Consider the following 17,324-nt stretch of genomic DNA (forward strand, 5'->3'; position numbering starts at 1 on the left):
CCTGACAGTACTTTCAAATTTTGACTGACCCACGTTTTCCTCAGAAGTACAGTAAAGGAGAGGGTTCATCCTGGGCTAAGTGCCCCTCTTCGGAGATCCCACAGCAGTTTGTAGGTTCTCTATCATGAAGCTTATTATTATGATTATTACTGTTTTAGCACACATCTGTAGCAGACGTGGAGCTACAGGGACATGTAGACATGCAGACATGGACATGGAGCTTGTTACATTGTTGTGAAATTGCCTTTTTTTTTTTTTTTTTTGAGATGGTGTCTCGCTCTGTCGCCCAGGCTAGAGTGCAATGGCGTGATCTTGGCTCACTGCAACCTCCGCCTCCCGGGTTCAAGCAATTCTCCTGCCTCAGCCTCCCGAGTAGCTGGGACTACAGGCACCCGCCACCACGCCCAGCTAATTTTTATACTTTTAATAGAGACAGGGTTTCACCATGTTGGCCAGGATGGTCTTGATCTCTTGACCTCGTGATCTGCCCGCCTCGGCCTCCCAAAGTGTTGGGATTATAGGCGTGAGCCACCGCGCCCGGCCCCTTTTTTTTTTTTTTTTTAAGACAGGGTCTCACTCTTGCCTGTGCTAGAGAGCTTTACTTCTTAGGCTCAAGTGATCTTCCTACCTCAGCCTTCCCACACCCCACCCTGAGTAGCTGGGACTACTAGCATGCACCACTGCACCCGGCTAATTGTTTCATTTTATTTTTTTATAGAAACAGGGTGTCACTATGCTGCTCAGGCTGGACTTAAACTCCTGGGCTCAAGCAATCCTCCCACCTCAGCCTTCCAAACTGTTGAGATTGTAGGAATAAGCCACAGTGCCTGGCCTGAAATTGCACATTTGATTGATTTTATGAGGGCAGACACTGAGTCAATCCCATTCAATGCATCAGTACCAAGCACAGTAGGAATGCTACAAGTTTCATGAAACACTAATTCCAAATTATTCATTCTGCTTTCAAACTACTTGGTGAGAAATGAGTCTTTCAACAAGTCCTAGGGTTGCAGGATTAGAGGGAATTTTAAATAGTAGACCAGGCCTCTGGAGTTCATCTGCATGTGAGCTCATAGCTCTATCCTGTTGGAAGGAGTTAGACCTAGACCCTTACGAGCCAGTTTCACATAAAGCCAGTGGACCCAGTGCAGGGTGTGGGGTGTGTACGGGAAAGCTTTATGCTAGTGTCTCTGTTCATGGGGGTTTTGAGACGAATTGGGCAAGTCTGAATTCTCTACAGGCCTTTCCTTCCACATATATTTTAATGCCTACTGATATCTGGCACTGGACCAGAAACATTTTTGCTTCTGCATTGCCAGAGATGCTGTTCACATGGTATTCTGCATTATGCTCTAGAAAGCACCATTCTCATTTGATATCATGTATATCCAGACAGCCCTGCCAGGGTCCCCATCCCTGCCTGCTATGTAAAATCAGTGAAAAGCATACCATTTTACATTTGTTTTGATGATTTAGCCCATTACATCTTTTTTTTTTTTTTTTTGAGACGGATTCTGGCTCTGTCGCCCAGGCTGGAGTGTGGTGGCGCGATCTCCGCTCACTGCAAGCTCCGCCTCCTGGGTTCACGCCATTCTCCTGCCTCAGCCTCCCGAGTACTTGGGACTACAGGTGCCCACCAACACGCCCAGCTAATCTTTTGTATTTTTAGTACAGACGGGGTTTCACTGTGTTAGCCAGGATGGTCTCAATCTCCTGACCTGGTAATCCACCCGCCTTGGCCTCCCAAAGTGCTGGGATTACAGGTGTGAGCCACCGCACCCGGCCAGCCCATTACATCTTTTTAAGAAACCCTAATTTTGCTCTAAATTAAATTCAACAGACATCTTTAAGGGCCTACTCTGTTCCAGGCATGGTGTTACCAGTGGGACTGGTTACTGGATAAGCCCACTGACAACAGAAGCAGCACTCCTATGGTGGCCTGAGAATGGGCCCTAGCAGTGTTTGGTTTCTGAACTGGGCTCTCCCTCTTTACAATTCTTTCTCTCCATCTTTTGCCATCATATTCAGAGTGCAGCCTGAGAACAAAGGTGAGATGGGACAAATTGGGAATAGTGTGAGAAGTGAGGTCATTTAATTAATTAATTCATTCATTCATTCCTCTGTTCAATATTTATTGAGCACCTGCTATGTGTCACTATGCTGAATATTGGTAGTGTAAGGACTAGCAGACGTGGTCTTTGTCCTTAAGGAATTCACAGTCCAGTGCAGAAGGCAGACGGATGAAAAATTACAAGGTGTGAGTGATAACTGCTAAGGCAGGGGAATGCAGAAGGGTTTTTTTTTTTTCTTTTTTTTTTTGAGATGGAGTCCCGCTCTGTCACCCAGGCTGGAATGCAATGGTGTGATCTCGGCTCACTGCAACCTCTGCCTCCTGGGTTCAAGTGATTCTTGCGCCTCAGCCTCCTGAGTAGCTGGGAATACAGGTGCCCACCACTACGCCCAGCTAATTTTTGTATTTTTAGTAGAAACGGGGTTTCACCATGTTGGTCAGGCTGGTCTCGAACTCCTGACCTTGTGATCCACCCTCCCTGGCCTCCCAAAGTGCTGGGATTACAGGTGTGAGCCACCGCATCTGGCTGTCAGTATCTAATTTCTTGAGAAACTATAAACTAGACAGAAGTGGTGTTTATCCTTCAATTTCTAACAACATGATTGTTACATGGTGAGCACTCAGTAGAGAGTCAACAAAGCCTGGATTCTATTCCTGGCTCTGTCTTTGAAGATACCTGTCCTTGGACAGTCATTTCAGCTCTTCAGGCCTCAGTTACCTCACCTGTAAAGTATAACTGGTGATATTAGCTCTGCCTACCTCACTGGGATACTGTAAGGATTAATGGTCATGAGCGTGATTTTTAAATTGCAAAGACGTCTACAAAATAAATTACACAATCATAAGTTATATTCTTAAATATTTGTTGAATTTTAAAATAAAAGTTGTTCAGCACTTAGGTGAAATGCTGAACGACTTCACGTAAGTGCTGCACGACCCTTTTCTTTAAAAAACAAGGAGAGAGACTTAAATAACCAGCAGGTATGCAACCTTCAGTTCACAAAGTGGGTCTAGCTTGACTTTTTCATCAGTCCAGAAAGATATTGCTGTTATCTCCATTTTATCAGTGAGAGCAGTGAGGTCCCAAAGAATGTGTGCAAGAACAGAAGCTCTTAAAAGCTCAGGAGGGCCCGGGCGCGGTGGCTCACGCCTGTAATCTCAGAGCTTTGGGAGGCCGAGGCGGGCGGATCACCTGAGGTCGGGAGTTCGAGACCAGCTGGGCAACATGGTGAAACCCTGTATCTACTAAAAATACAAAAATTAGCCGGGCGTGGTGGCGCATGCCTGTAATCCCAGCTACTTGGGAGGCTGAGGCAGGAGAATCGCTTGAACCCGGGAGGTGGAGGTTGCAGTGAGCTGAGATCGCGCCATTGCACCCAAGCCTGGGCAACAAGAGTGAAACTCCGTCTCAAAAAAAAAAAAGCTCAGGCATGGGCCACTTCCCAAGGTCTCTACATGTCAACAGGTTAGAAAGGACCAAGCCCCAGGCCTCTGGGGGCGCCTTTGCTCTGGAAACCCCGCCTCCCGGCACGGGAGGGGCCGGACGACGCTTCAATCCCGCCCCGTGACGCGTTAGGCCCTGCCCCCGGGCCATCTTCGTCTCGCGGGATCTCTCGGGAGGACGGACGGGGTCAGGTCCCATCATGGCGGCTGAAGAGGCGGATGTGGATATCGAAGGGGACGTGGTAGCGGCGGCGGGGGCACAGCCAGGGTGAGGCTTAGAGACCGGATCTCTCTGGGGCGGAGAGGGGAGTGGATTGAAGGAGTGGGCCCTGGGAAAGCTGCAGGTCCGGCAAGGGAAAAGGGAACAGAAGACTGTCCCCTGGGCCAGGGTCTCTTGTTGGCCTGGGAGGCACCGCGCCCGCCGGCTTGTCCCAAGCCCAGCGTGCAGGGCGGTTACCTGGAGCTCAGGTACTCCTGTGTCGCTTTCACCTTTTGCCGGATGCTGTGAGGGCACCGATTTCGCCTACCACATTGCGTTTGATTTACATTTAGATTCCTTCTTCCGTTCCCTCCTTTTCAGGATCTCATCGACAGTAACTAGAACAAGAGCGGCTACGGACGAGACCTGAGGTCAGGGACTCTTGTTCTATGGCTCGCTAGCCGTGTGACCTTGGGCGAGTCGTTTCATCCCTTCTTCCACATGGGGATAGTTGTAAAACTTCCCGAGAAGCAGGTTGACTTAAATGGGCCAGGTTTTAGAGTTGGACAGTTCTGGGTTTTCCTTCTGCATTTGCTCGCCCTACCAGTTAATAGCAATGTGACCTTGGGCAAGACACTTAACTTGTCTGAGCCTCAGACTGCTCATATTTAAACTGAGAGTCATGATATGTACTTCATGAAATTGGGAGGATCAAATGAAATGATTATGAGATATGCTTTAGCATACGGTAGGTGCCCTCTGAATGTATTCTTTACCATCCTGTTACCCTCGGGGACAGTACTGTGAGAATCCAGTAAGGGATCACATTTTTAAAAATACCTGTTCCAGCAGAACAAACAGCCCAGTGTGATTTGACACAGAACCTCCTTTGACTCCTTGCTTTCTGAATCAAAAATGAGTCTCCTTTTAGTCATGAAGAGTCCTAGACTAGCCAGGAATCAGAAAGTCTGAGTTCTAAAGTCAGCCAGCTATGTTGTTTATAATTATGTACAATTTCCTTAGAACTGTATTAGCTTGAACCATATGAAATTGCTAATATTTAGACCATTTTTGTTCTATAAAGCGGCAATTTCATGTAGTTCAGCCTAATATTAGGGCCTCTGTGAACTGGGGAGAAGTACTAACCCAGCACTTGAGGCACTAAGATAGTGTGTTTAGAAGTGTATCATGAACTCTAAAGCCCTATAAAGACGTGAGGGGTAATTAAACTTATATGGTCATTGTCCCTCAAAGCTTTGCAGATGAGTAGGGAGCCCTGAATAACAATACTTGTTGACATTCATTTAGTGTTTAAATCTTGACCAAGTGCTTTTGCATGTTTGATTTAATTTACTTTTCGCAGCAAGTTAATGAAATAGGTTGGCAGGGATACTTATCTGCAGTCTAGAAAGAAATGAGCTGGCCTTGGAAACACTGAAGATTGGTCACCTGAGGGCATTGGATGTATGCTTCTTCCATAGATTTATCTTAATTTTTCTGATTGTGTTTCATTTTTCCCCCTTTTCTCTTTCTTCCTATTTTAGTTGAGGCCTAGGTCTACTGGTGGCACTTGTGGTAACAAGCAGGATTACAAAGGTTATTGGTTCCTGATGATGGTTACAATTATTGTCTTATACAACCCCAAGGAGTATCATTAATATTATATTCTGGGCCAGGCGTGGTGGCTCACGCCTGTAATCCCAGCACTTTGGGAGACCGAGGCGGGCAGATCACGAGGTCAGGAGATCGAGACCATCCTTGCTAACACAGTGAAACCCCATCTCTACTAAAAATACAAAAAATTAGCTGGGCGTGGTGGTGGGCGCCTGTAGTCCCAGGTACTTGGGAGGCTGAGGCAGGAGAATGGCGTGAACCCGGGAGGCAGAGCTTGCAGTGAGCGGAGATCACGCCACCGCACTCCAGCCTGGGCAACAGAGCGAGACTCTGTCTCAAAAAAAAAAAAAAAAAAAAAAAATATACATATATATATATATATATAGTCTGATAAATAGTGTCCAGTGGTGTTGGAGCTCCAACCATATGGAATTTAGTGTGATGGTACTCTCTGAAGTATGTAGTTACAGTTGATATTATAGCATCTGTGAAACTGTTGAGAATTAATTTAATAGACACTTTTAAGCACTTGGTAAGTGCTAGATGTCAAAGTTAGAAGATGGTATTGAAACTTTTGGGTTGGCTGGGCGCGGTGGCTCATGCCTGTAATCCCAGCACTTTGGGAGGCCAAGGCGGGCGGATCACCTGAGGTTGGGAGTTCGAGATCAGCCTGACCAACATGGAGAAACCCCATCTCTACTAAAAATACAAACTTAGCCAGGCGTGGTGGCACGTGCCTGTAATTGCAGCTACTAGGGAGGCTGAGGCAGGAGAATTGCTTGACCCTGGGAGGCGAAGGTTGCAGTGAGCTGAGATCACGCCATTGCCCTCCAGCCTGGGCAACAAGAGCGAAACTCCGTCTCAAAAAAAAAAATATTTTTTTTGGTTTCTCTTCTACTTCTACCATTCTTTCTCATTCTCCTTTTCTTATGTTCTTTACTCCTAGTGTTGCAAGGAGTTTTCTCATTGGACTTTGATTCACTGACCACACTGTCCCTCTTAAGACTTCAACTTCTCTTTGTTAGGTTGAACCATATGAAATTTTACCAGTGTTAAACCATTTTTGACCTGCCAGCTGATGTTTCCCGAATCTGTTACCAACCCAGATCTCTCTCTTAAGTGACAGATCCATTTATCCAGTTCTCTGAATCTATCTGTACTTGGATGTCTCACAAGCACCTCAGTTTCACCTTATAAATTTTCCCCATCAGATCTGCCTCTTCACTGTACCCTAGTTTAGTAAATGGCACCTACACACACCCAGTCACCCAAAGCACAGACCTAAACTTCATCATTCCTTACCTCCCTCCTTCTACTCCTCTACCCTATCAGTTATTTAGGGCTGTTGATTCTGTCTAAATATCTTCTCAACTGTATTCACTTCTTCCTGTTCACATTGTCCTGTAGCTATAAGTTATTGTCACCTTTCTCTATATTTTTAAAATCTCTCCCTCTTAACTGCTCCTTGTCTCCTTGGCCCCATTCTGTTCTAGTCTGAAGTCAGAGTAATCTTTCTTATATCCAGATCTGATCATGTTATTCTCTTTACTCCCCAGTTGGTTTTTTGATAAAATCCTCATTCTTTAACTACCAGAGATCTGAGTGATCCACGCCCTACCTACCTTGTTCATTTAGTCCAACAAATTTTGATTGACTACCTTCTACATGCCATGCACTGATATACAACAGTGTATCAAAACCAAGTCTGTGCTCTCATAGAACATTCTTGTTAGATGACATAGACAGCAATCCTGTATATATGTCAGATGGAGATGGGTGGAGAAAGATAAAGGAGGGGAGGTGAATGGTTTGTCAGCTTTATCTTTTACATTTATGCAGGAAAATTATATAAGATTGGAAACTACAGGACCTCAGAGGTAGTATGAAAATACTGGAAGGACTGGATTTGGAAAATGGGAGAAACAACAGAATTAGGGCAGATTAAATGGGGGTTGTGAAGAAAATGGGCAGGCTTGGATTTCTGGCTTGGATGACTACTGAGATGGTGGTGTCACTGAGTGAGATGGTGAACAATGGAAGAGTAGCAGATTTGGGAGGAAAGGTGATTTCAAGCTTTAAACATGCTAATATGTGGTACCTATGGAGATTCAGGTAGAGATCCAGAAGTAGCTACCAGAGTATGAGTGTTGCTGATTCTTCTTATTGAGGAATAAAAAGATTTCTACAGTGAACTTGAAATGATAGTGGTTCTATTTTCTGAACTCTTGGCAGACCTAGTCATTTGAGCAAAGGTTTCTTTGAGCTGATAAAAGTCTCAGAATCCTTTATTTACCCTTCCTGGTAGCCTCTTCCAGATCATAGTTGACATTTAAGATTAAATCTATTTACCATCAACAGTTGAGAGAAATGATTGCTTTTAGAGAATAGTTCATTAGCCCCACAATTTATTATAACTACTGCCTAATTAAAGATTCAGATTTATAAGCCTGTTGAAAGGTTTTTGCAGTGTTAGAGATGGAAAATTCTTATCACTAGACGAGGTCTAGAAAAAGTCAATAACTAAGCAAAATATTAAATTTATATCATGGATTGAGCCCCCCAAAACTTACTCAGCCTTTTCAAATATGGGGTAAACAATGTAACTTTAAAGAGCTCTTAGGAGCTTAATGAAAAGAGTGAGATAATTTAAAAAGTTTGATCTCCCATGGACGTTGAAAAGCGTCCAAATCAAATTAATTTTTTAAATTATATGAGTTGTTATTAAAACCACATTTTTCTTATCTATTCACTGTGCTGTCCTTTGAGTATTTTCTGTTTTGGTTCTCTCATCTAGTTTTTTTTTTTTCTTTCATTTTATAGGTGGTGCTATTGATGGTGGTTTTTATAATTTAGATACAGCTAAAAGGTTTAATCACAAAGTTGAATTCCTGTATACACATGGGTACTGGTACTAATCAGCTGAAACTGCATTGTTGGTTCAAGTCACAGAGCATGTTGTGATTGCTGCTTTGGGGTATTGTTTTCCTCATGAGATTGTTTATTCTCGAGAACCAAAAGAAGTGAGCAGTCAGACTTGATGTTTCACAATTGAGATGGGGTAGCTTAGCACTACCATGTGTTTCACAGGCCAAAGAGGTAGAGCAGGCATTTCCACAATGTTACATCTGTTTGTTAAGGGGAGAAGGGAACTAAGTATTTGCTTAGTTCCCTTACTACCTGCTGGCTTCTGTGCTGTGTAAGTTACATTCATTAACTAATATGATTTTCACTTATATACTCATTTTCTTAATTATTACAGAAGTGGTGAAAACACAGCATCAGTTTTACAAAAAGATCACTATCTTGATTCATCTTGGAGAACAGAGAATGGCCTTATTGTAAGTATTTTATAAAAATATCAGGTGCATTAAGCTGTTATTTATTGCCTAGAGTGCTTCTTCTTTTTTTTTTTTTAAACTTAGTGCTAGTTCTCAACTATCACAGATGTAATATTTTTCTTTTTTAGAAATTTAGATTTTTTTTTTTACTTTAAAAATAGAAACCTCTTTCTTTTGACATTGAAAAATGGCCTGTTGAGAAACAGGTTTGGAGCCAGCTAGATTTAGGTACAGGTCTTTGCTCTACCACTTCTCAAATTTGTGAACTTCAGTTTCTTTACACCTAAAAAAGTGGTAGGTGGGCAAGGTGGCTCCTGCCTATAATCCCAGTGCTTTGAGAAGCCAAGGCAGGAGAATTCCTTGAGCCCAGGAGTTTGAGATTGCAGTGAGCTCTGATTGTGCCACTGCTCTCCAACCTGGGCAACAGAATGAGACCCGGTCTCAAAGAGAAAAAAAAAATGGGATTGTCACAGGGCTTATTTCTTGATGTAGTAGTTACTTTTTTTTTTTTTTTGAGATGGAGTCTCTTTGTCACCAGGCTGGACTGCAGTTTCGTGATCTCGGCTCACTGCAACCTCTGCCTCCCGCATTCAAGTGATTCTCCTGCCTCAGCCTCCCGAGTAGCTGGGACTACAGGCGTGTGCCACCCCGCCCAGCTAATTTTTGTATTTTTCATAGAATCGGGGTTTCACCATGTTGGCCAAGCTGACCTTGATCTCTTGACCTCATGATCCGCCCGCCTCAGCCTCCCAAAGTGGTGGGATTACAGGCGTGAGCCACCGCGCCCGGCCATGTAGTAGTTATTTATTGAGTACTTATTCTGTGCCAGTCAGTAGGTCAGGCTTGGAGAATACGACTACAATGAAGACAGACGTGTTCCTGCTCTCAAGAAGTTTATTTTCTAAGAGGGAGTTAGATAATAAACAGGTAGACAAACTAATAATAGATTTTGAAGGAAATAAGCAAGATGCTGAATGAGAGTACCAGAGTGGGAAACCTAGTTTAGATTAAATTGTCAGTGAGGGAATCTCAGAGGAGGTGAGATTTAAGTTGAAAATGATGGGAAAAAGGGTAGATATGTGAACAGTTAAAATAAAATTATATGCAGAAGGAACAGCAACTACAGAAGCTCTGGTTGAAGGCCAGTGTCTAGAATATGCTGGGAAAGGGAGGAGTGGCAGCATGTGGCAAGGTTGGAGAGGCAGGCTAGAGTTCTGTCATGCAGGACTTATGAGTCGGATTATGCTAAAGGGTTTACATTTTGTTTTAAAGGAACTGGGACATCATTGAAACATTTCATATAGATTTAATAGAGATTAGCAAATTTATTTTTATAAAATTAATTTTGGGTACTGTGGTAAAGATTGGAGGGAAGTAAGAGTGGAGTTAAAGGGACCAGTTAGGAAACATTCACGGTAATGGAAGCAAGATTTGATGATTGGGACTTGGCCTGAGGTAGTAGCAGAAGAGATAGAATAGATAGATTTGAATTATATTTTGGAGGTAGAACTGGTTGATAGATTGGATATGGGCATCAAAGGAAAAGGAAAGAATCCACAATGATTCCTGAATTTCTACATGGAATAACTTAGTAATAGTGCCTTTCGTAGAGTTGGGAATGCAGAGGGAGAAGCAGGTGGAGATAAGTGATGGTGAGTTCTGTTTTAGATATGTTAAGTTCTAGAAGCCAATTAGATATCCAAGTAGAAATCTTGGATGGGCTGTTGGGTATCATGGACTAGAGCTTGAAGAAGAGATATGAGCTGAAAATACTTAACTTGGAGCGTTGAAAATGAGTGGGATCATGGAGATTGTAACTGAGGAAAAAGGAGAGTTAGTGGTGAGTTTTGGAAAGAGGTTAAGTGTCTTAACAGAGTGTCTGATGCCTAAAAAACGATTCCTTTTTTGAATGGCGATTATTACCTCATCCTGGGCAGGAGCATGAGCCTGGGAATCCAACAGACTCAGGTGTAAAGTCTCTGCTCTTCCACTTAAAATGCTAGTAGTGCTGTGGTTGCTTCTGTAAAGTATTAATGCCTATCTCAATGTTACTGTGGTAATCAAAAATATGTCTGTGTGCTCAGTAAATGGTGACTGTCATTTGTAATCATTATAACATGTATTTTTCTTTACCAAAACAAGATAATTTCAAAAAGCAATAAATAAAAAGACAAATATATTCTCTTTTTTAATAGCCTTGGACCTTGGATAACACCATCAGTGAAGAGAACAGAGCTGTTATTGAGAAAATGTTGTTGGAAGAAGAGTATCCTTTAATGATTATGAGGAAAGTACAGGTTTCAGGGTGAAAAAATCTATAAATGCAAAATTTACAAGAGGCCACTGTTTACTAGATGGATTTTATACAGCCCCAGACTGCTATTATATAATTTCATGTTACCTATGTATGCAAAAAGCAGCATTTTATTCCTCAGGTTCTGTTTTACTGTAACATCTGAGATCTGATTGCATATTTTGAGTTTCTGTCACTAGCCAACTGTTTATGATATCTGAATATTGAGTAGAAATGATAGAATATTTAAGTCATTTTGAACCTTAAGTCCAAGCTTGCATTTTTAAGTTATATAAGCTGAAACCCAGAGATGTTAATTTTCCAAGGACACAGAGTTGGAACATGTAAAAGTTCATAATTTACAGGTGTTACGTGGGAGGAATCTCAATAAAAAGCACAAAACAAATACTATAGAATGAAGATGTTTTCCCTACATTTGTGGATCCTTATTTATAGCTCAGTTTTCGTACATGTAAAAGGAGAGGATTGAACGAAATGATTTCTGATTTTATGATTTATAAAGATAGCTAGTCATAGTCTAATAAGTAGTGGTTTATTAATCTCTTTCATCTTCATTTTATGGATTTCTCCTTACTAAGCCAGAATTTCTCTGTTCCCACTATTTCCACTTATTGCCATGTTGATTTTAGAGTGTCTGTGTACCTTTAATTATCATAGGTTAACCCCATTTAGGCTTTCTTATTCTCTAATTCTCCCCAGACATTGCAGTTATAGCCTAGATTATTGGTATTCAGAGAAAGTCACATATAATTTAAAATTTTCCGATATCCTCATTTAACACAAAGGAAATTAATTTTAACTATATATTATATAACCTAAAATATTTAAAATATTCTCATTTTAACATTTAATCAAGATAAAAACATTAATGAGATAATTTTACATTTTTGTACTAAGTCTTTGAAATCCACTGTGTTTTGTTTTGTTTGTTTTTTGCGACGGAATCTTGCCCTGTCACCCAGGCTGGAGTGCAATGGTGCGATCTTGGCTCACTGCAACCTCTGCCTCCCTGGTTCAAGCGATTCTCCTGCCTCAGCCTCCTGAGTAGCTGGGATTATGGGCGCACACCACCACACCTGGCTGATTTTTTGTATCTTTAGTAGAGATGGGGTTTCACCATGTTGGCCAGGCTGGTCTTGAACTCCTGACCTCTGGATCCACCTGCTTCGGCCTCCCAAAGTGCTGGGATTACAGGTGTGAGCCACTGCGCCCGGCCAAAATCCGCTGTGTTTTATACTTAGAGTACATCCTAGTTCATGCAAATAGTGTTTCCACTGGTCAGAAACCAGCGATGCACATGTGGTTGGTGGCCACTGTCTAGATAAAACACTTAAGTAGTCAGTGGTTCACTTCTAGATATGGAAACAAATAATGAGAGTATCTTTGTTCTCAGCATCTATACCTAGCATAGTACCTGACATATGCAGTAGATAGCCAATAAATACTTGTTAAGTGAAGAATATCTCAGGCTAATCTTAAAGTATTTCATCAGGCTAGTTTTTTTTTTTGTTTTGTTTTTGTTTTTTTTTGAGATGGAGTCTCGCTCTGTCGCCCAGGCTGGAGTGCAGTGGCACAAACTTGGCTCACTGCAAGCTCCGCCTCCCAGGTTCACTCCATTCTCCTGCCTCAGCCTCCTGAGTAGCTGGGACTACAGGCGCCCGCTACCACGCCTGGCTAATTTTTTCTATTTTTTAGTAGAGATGGGGTTTCACCGTGTTAGCCAGGATGGTCTCGATCTCCTAACCTTGTGATCCGCCTGCCTCGGCCTTCCAAAGTGCTGGGATTACAGGCGTGAGCCACCGTGCCTGGCCTCATCAGGCTAGTTCTAATAACTTTAAGAGGGAAGTTCTCTGGTAGATTTGATCTAAATGTTTGCAATTTTTATTAAGGTAGGGGAGATCCTTGGATTCTTCTCTGTTGGCTTTAGAAATGTGGAAAATTATTCCCGAATTGCCTTGGACAACCAACCAAGTTTACCTATTACATTCTCCATATGTTTTGGAAGAAAATATTTAAACCAGGGTGTCCAATCTTTTGGCTTCCCTGGGCCACACTGGAAGAAGAATTTTCTTGGGCCCCACATAAAATACACTAATGATAGCTGATGAGCCAAAAAAAAAAAAAAAAAATCACAAAATAATCTCATGGTGTTTTAAGAAAGTTTACGAATTTGTGTTGGGCCACATTTGAAGCCGTCCTGGGCCACATGTAGCCTGCAGGCAGCGGATTGGACAAGCTTGATTTAAACATGGAGGCTGTTTCTTGTAGTCACTTCTAATTGGGAAGACAAGAGAACTATTAATAACATTTATGTAGCACACGTTTTGTATAAGTAATGTAAAAATTACATGACTGTAATATTGTTTAAAAAGTTTCCTTGATAGTTACACAGATATTATTTATCTAAAAAATCACTACCGGAAAAAGTCTGGCTTGATCAAAAGGAAGATGATAAAAAATACATGAAGAGGTAAAATCAGTTTATAATATTTCTAAAAGTCTGGATTGTATTTTTAGAAACCTCACACGCTTCCTTATTTTCTTTTTTCATGTGATGCAGTCTGCAGAAAACAGCAAAAATCATGTATGTACTTATATTTTATATTTCTAAATCTGTTTTCATTAGTTAAAAATTATGAAAGAATTTTTTTTAAATTATAGTTGGCCTGTGGAAAAGCCCTCTTGACCTTAAAGTAGATATAAAAAGTTTTTTTAATAAAGATGTTGGAGTGGCACAAGTATAATTTTATGGTGTTATTTACTTGCCAGAATTTCTTTCATGGCCCTACATAGGCAGTTCTTTCAGATTGTGAAAAATATGGTTGTCCAGGGGTTTATGGGGAAATTTTGAGAAGCTGTTATGTAATATGTTAGAATTGACTTGATTTCTTTTACTCTGTCAGTTAATTTTCACTTATTTTCAACAAAATTTTCATTTGGATTTGTGGCTTTCAAAAATCATCTGGAGAAATTAACTATTTTAAAAATATCCTTTCCCTATAATTGAAAAAACGTTATTTAGCATTTATGACTTTGGAAGTTTATGGTCCTTTAAAGGGTGGTTTACGTCTTTGCAATTGCCCAAGAGGTTGAGTACTGAGCAGCCTTTTGCTTTTGTATTTTGCTGAATAAACAATGAAATGAAGTTAACAAAAGGATTAATGGGTTGCTTAAATTAGTGAGCTTCATCAGTTTTATTTTTAATTCCTTGAGATAATGAATTTTAAAAGCAATAAATACAATGCTGTAGTTTTTGACTTCTTTTCTAAATATTTACATGGATTTACATGAAAGAACTAAAGAGATAGTATTTGTGGAACCAGTTTAAACTCTTACATGCCTTTCAGGATTTGGGAATGTATTAACACCTGCTGCTTTGTATCCAGTCTAAGGGAGCCTATTTGTTTGTTATCACATTGACTTCCTTTGATGTCTTTTAGTGTTACCCTCACTCAGACCCAAGGATTATGTCTTTTGGGGCTCCCATCATCCTGAGCTAGAGACACGTGACAGGGTAAATCTCTGCCCCCAGGTAGAGGCTGTAGCCTTCTTGTTTTGTTTGTTTGTTTATTTTTAATTCCTAGACTCAAAGTATTGAATTTAGCCCATGGCTATCTATAACCTTTAGTTACATAAATATGGAATGTTCCATTTCAGAAATTTTTTTTGCAATTCCTTTTTTTCCCCTCAGGGTACACTCTCCTACAAAACCAGCCAGTTACTCAGTAAAGTGGACGATAGAAGAAAAAGAGCTGTTTGAACAAGGGCTGGTAAATAGAGCAATTTTAAATTTTTAGTAAAATAATTCTAGAAGCAAATATTGGTAAAGTTATAAGGTTAAATTAATTTATAGAGACCTGAATTTTCTTTTTAATTACAGTTTTAACACCTTTAGTTCTTCTGTAGTTAGAGTAATGATGTTTATAGTGTAGTGCAAGAGAATTCCTTTTAACTTAGATCTAAGGTACTAAAATACTAAAATAGATTTAGATCTGTAGTTTTCACATTCTTGTGGTATTATCAAAATCCAAGAAATTGAGGTATATCTGTATACATGACACCAACTACCTGGATTAAAAGGCAAAATTATTTAGTAATCTCTTTTTTTTTTTTGAAACAAAATAAAAACTTGTATATTTGAAACTGTTGGGGTGATCAGCAGAGTTTTTATTCAGATAATTTGGCATTGTATACACTGTCTAAATATTTCAGCGCCTCTAAATGAAGACCAGAAACATTTTTTTTTGCGTGAATGTCTATTACATTGAAATCTATTTAAATGTTCACAAGTTGCATAATGGAAAAGATACGTATTCTGGTTTCTAATTCTGAAAATACCCCTTAATATGAAGAAACTTTAAAAAAAAATACTTAGGATTTTTTTTTTAGTTTTTTTACTATCAAGATTAGTTTATATCTTTTCCTTTAAGTTGCATGATACCTAGTAATGTTCTAAGTAATTTTGAAATTATGTATATTTATACATTACATATATAGAATATTTGTGTATATAAAATTTATGTATGCTAATTGAAGTATCATTAACATTTCTACAGATGATGAGAATAAAATGTTTGTGTTTGTATTTTAGTCAACACCATGACATCTATATACTGTATGATATTCTTATATAAATATATAAATGATGTTGAGGTTTTTATCTCTTCAAGACTTGTTCCTATACTGGTGATTTTTTTTTTATATTGATATTTCAGTGTGTTGTATGATTATCATTTATATGATCTAACTTTAATTAATCATTTATTTAAGATTCCTAACAACTTTGGTGTTTTGCCCCTTATCAAAGACCAGATACATAATGTTAGGTCTTAAAGAGGAGGTGAGGGTTAAAGAAAGACACACACACACACACACACAGAAGGAGGGCAGCTCAGCAGCAAATGCAGGCTTTATGTCCAGCATAAAACCTACAGAAGTGGGGGACCAACCTAATGCCAGAGCCCGCTGCTGCTTATAGCCTGGGGCAATTTATAGGTATGGGCAGAAGAGGTCTGGGCAGTATAGCTTGCTGCCCAGCAGGACATTGATAAGATGTTCCCATGATGAGGCAGTTCTGGCCCTTGTTCTGGCGGGATGTCGTTGTGGTGTTCGGGTGTTTTTTGGACCTTTGTCAAGCAAGATAGGATAGGGATATTTCTTTAGTTGAGCCTTTATTTGTCTTGTAGTCAGGTGGTTAGGCAGGATACTTCTCATGGCCTGAACCCCTGTGAAATGTTTCACTTCGACAAAGGTCTGCAAAATAGCAGGGAGCTTACAACATGGTGCAGTTTGTACTAACATATATACATACATATGCAAATAGATTGAATTTAAGGTTCATTTTTGGGTTGTTATTTTTTATGTTGGTGGTACTTATGGGGACTACATTTGCATGGTTTAAAATTCAAAAGGTTCCTAAAGTTATAGGGTATTAAGTCTTCTCACTCTCATCTTAGCTTTCAGTTCGCTTTGCCTGGGGTAACCAGTGTCTTCTTTGTGTTTTCTTCCAGAGATATTTGTCCATATATAAGTAAATATGTATTTATTTATATAGAGATATGTAGACCTCTGTCTGTTTACATTAAGGGAGATTTTAAACTTGGAATGTTTTCCTACACAACAAGCATGGAATTATTAGTTGTATTTTCAGCTTTTTTTTAAACCATTGATAAAGTTTGCTTATAGACTGAATTCTCTCAGGCTTGGGAGTAGGGAATTGGGTGGTACTGAATGATGAAGAAAGGCTTTTTTCCTTCCCTTTTTTGGGCATGGGACTCTCCCTTTGCTCTATTTTGAAACTGGTGAATATTTTCTTTGCTCCTTTTTTTATCTTCTTTTTTTTTTTAAGAAACAAGGTCTCGTTATGCTGCCCAGGCTTTGAACTCCTGAGTTCAGATGATCCCCTTGCCTCAGTCTCCTGAGTAGCTAGGACCACAGACATGTGCCATCGTGCCTGGCTTCTTTGCTCCTCTTGTTCGTGTTCTTTCCCCAATTTTTCTAGTGCCCAAGTCCCTACTCTTCTAATCATATCTTAATCCAGATCTGTCCTATCTCCACAAATGCTCCATGCTACCTACCAATGTTATCTATTTGTCTTCATCCCACAATAAAGATAAGTAGTTTTTCAGTAAGTTGATCTCAGCTAGGTGTTAAGAGCAATCTTAAATAATTAATTTATATTTACTAATAATTTTCAGAAGCACTTTGAGTTTAAGAAATTGTCCATATGTCATATTTTCTAATGAGTATCAGAAATTTACTTAAATTAAGGTTTATCGCTTGGGTGAGATCTTTGAAAATGATTTGCTACCGTAAGGCATGACTGCCTGGCCTGTAAATCTGACA

At 40.1% G+C, this 17,324-nt stretch overlaps 1 protein-coding gene across 4 annotated transcripts in view; it reads left to right on the forward strand.

The window, feature by feature from the left end:
* The first annotated feature begins 3,657 nt into the window (after positions 1 to 3,657).
* The window catches only part of MYSM1 (Myb like, SWIRM and MPN domains 1), a 45,353-nt gene continuing 31,686 nt past the window's right edge, over positions 3,658 to 17,324 (forward strand). For all 4 annotated transcript variants that reach the window (XM_016919456.3, XM_513441.8, XM_063801453.1 and 1 more), the window contains exons 1-6: positions 3,658 to 3,782; positions 8,587 to 8,665; positions 10,861 to 10,931; positions 13,372 to 13,449; positions 13,540 to 13,563; positions 14,671 to 14,749. In XM_016919456.3, coding sequence (XP_016774945.1) covers positions 3,715 to 3,782; positions 8,587 to 8,665; positions 10,861 to 10,931; positions 13,372 to 13,449; positions 13,540 to 13,563; positions 14,671 to 14,749 — 399 coding nt within the window. In that variant the 5' untranslated portion in view covers positions 3,658 to 3,714. The remainder of the gene's footprint in view (positions 3,783 to 8,586; positions 8,666 to 10,860; positions 10,932 to 13,371; positions 13,450 to 13,539; positions 13,564 to 14,670; positions 14,750 to 17,324) is intronic.

Source organism: Pan troglodytes, chromosome 1 (genome assembly GCF_028858775.2).
Source record: "Pan troglodytes isolate AG18354 chromosome 1, NHGRI_mPanTro3-v2.0_pri, whole genome shotgun sequence".
Classification (NCBI taxonomy): Eukaryota; Metazoa; Chordata; class Mammalia; order Primates; family Hominidae; genus Pan; species Pan troglodytes.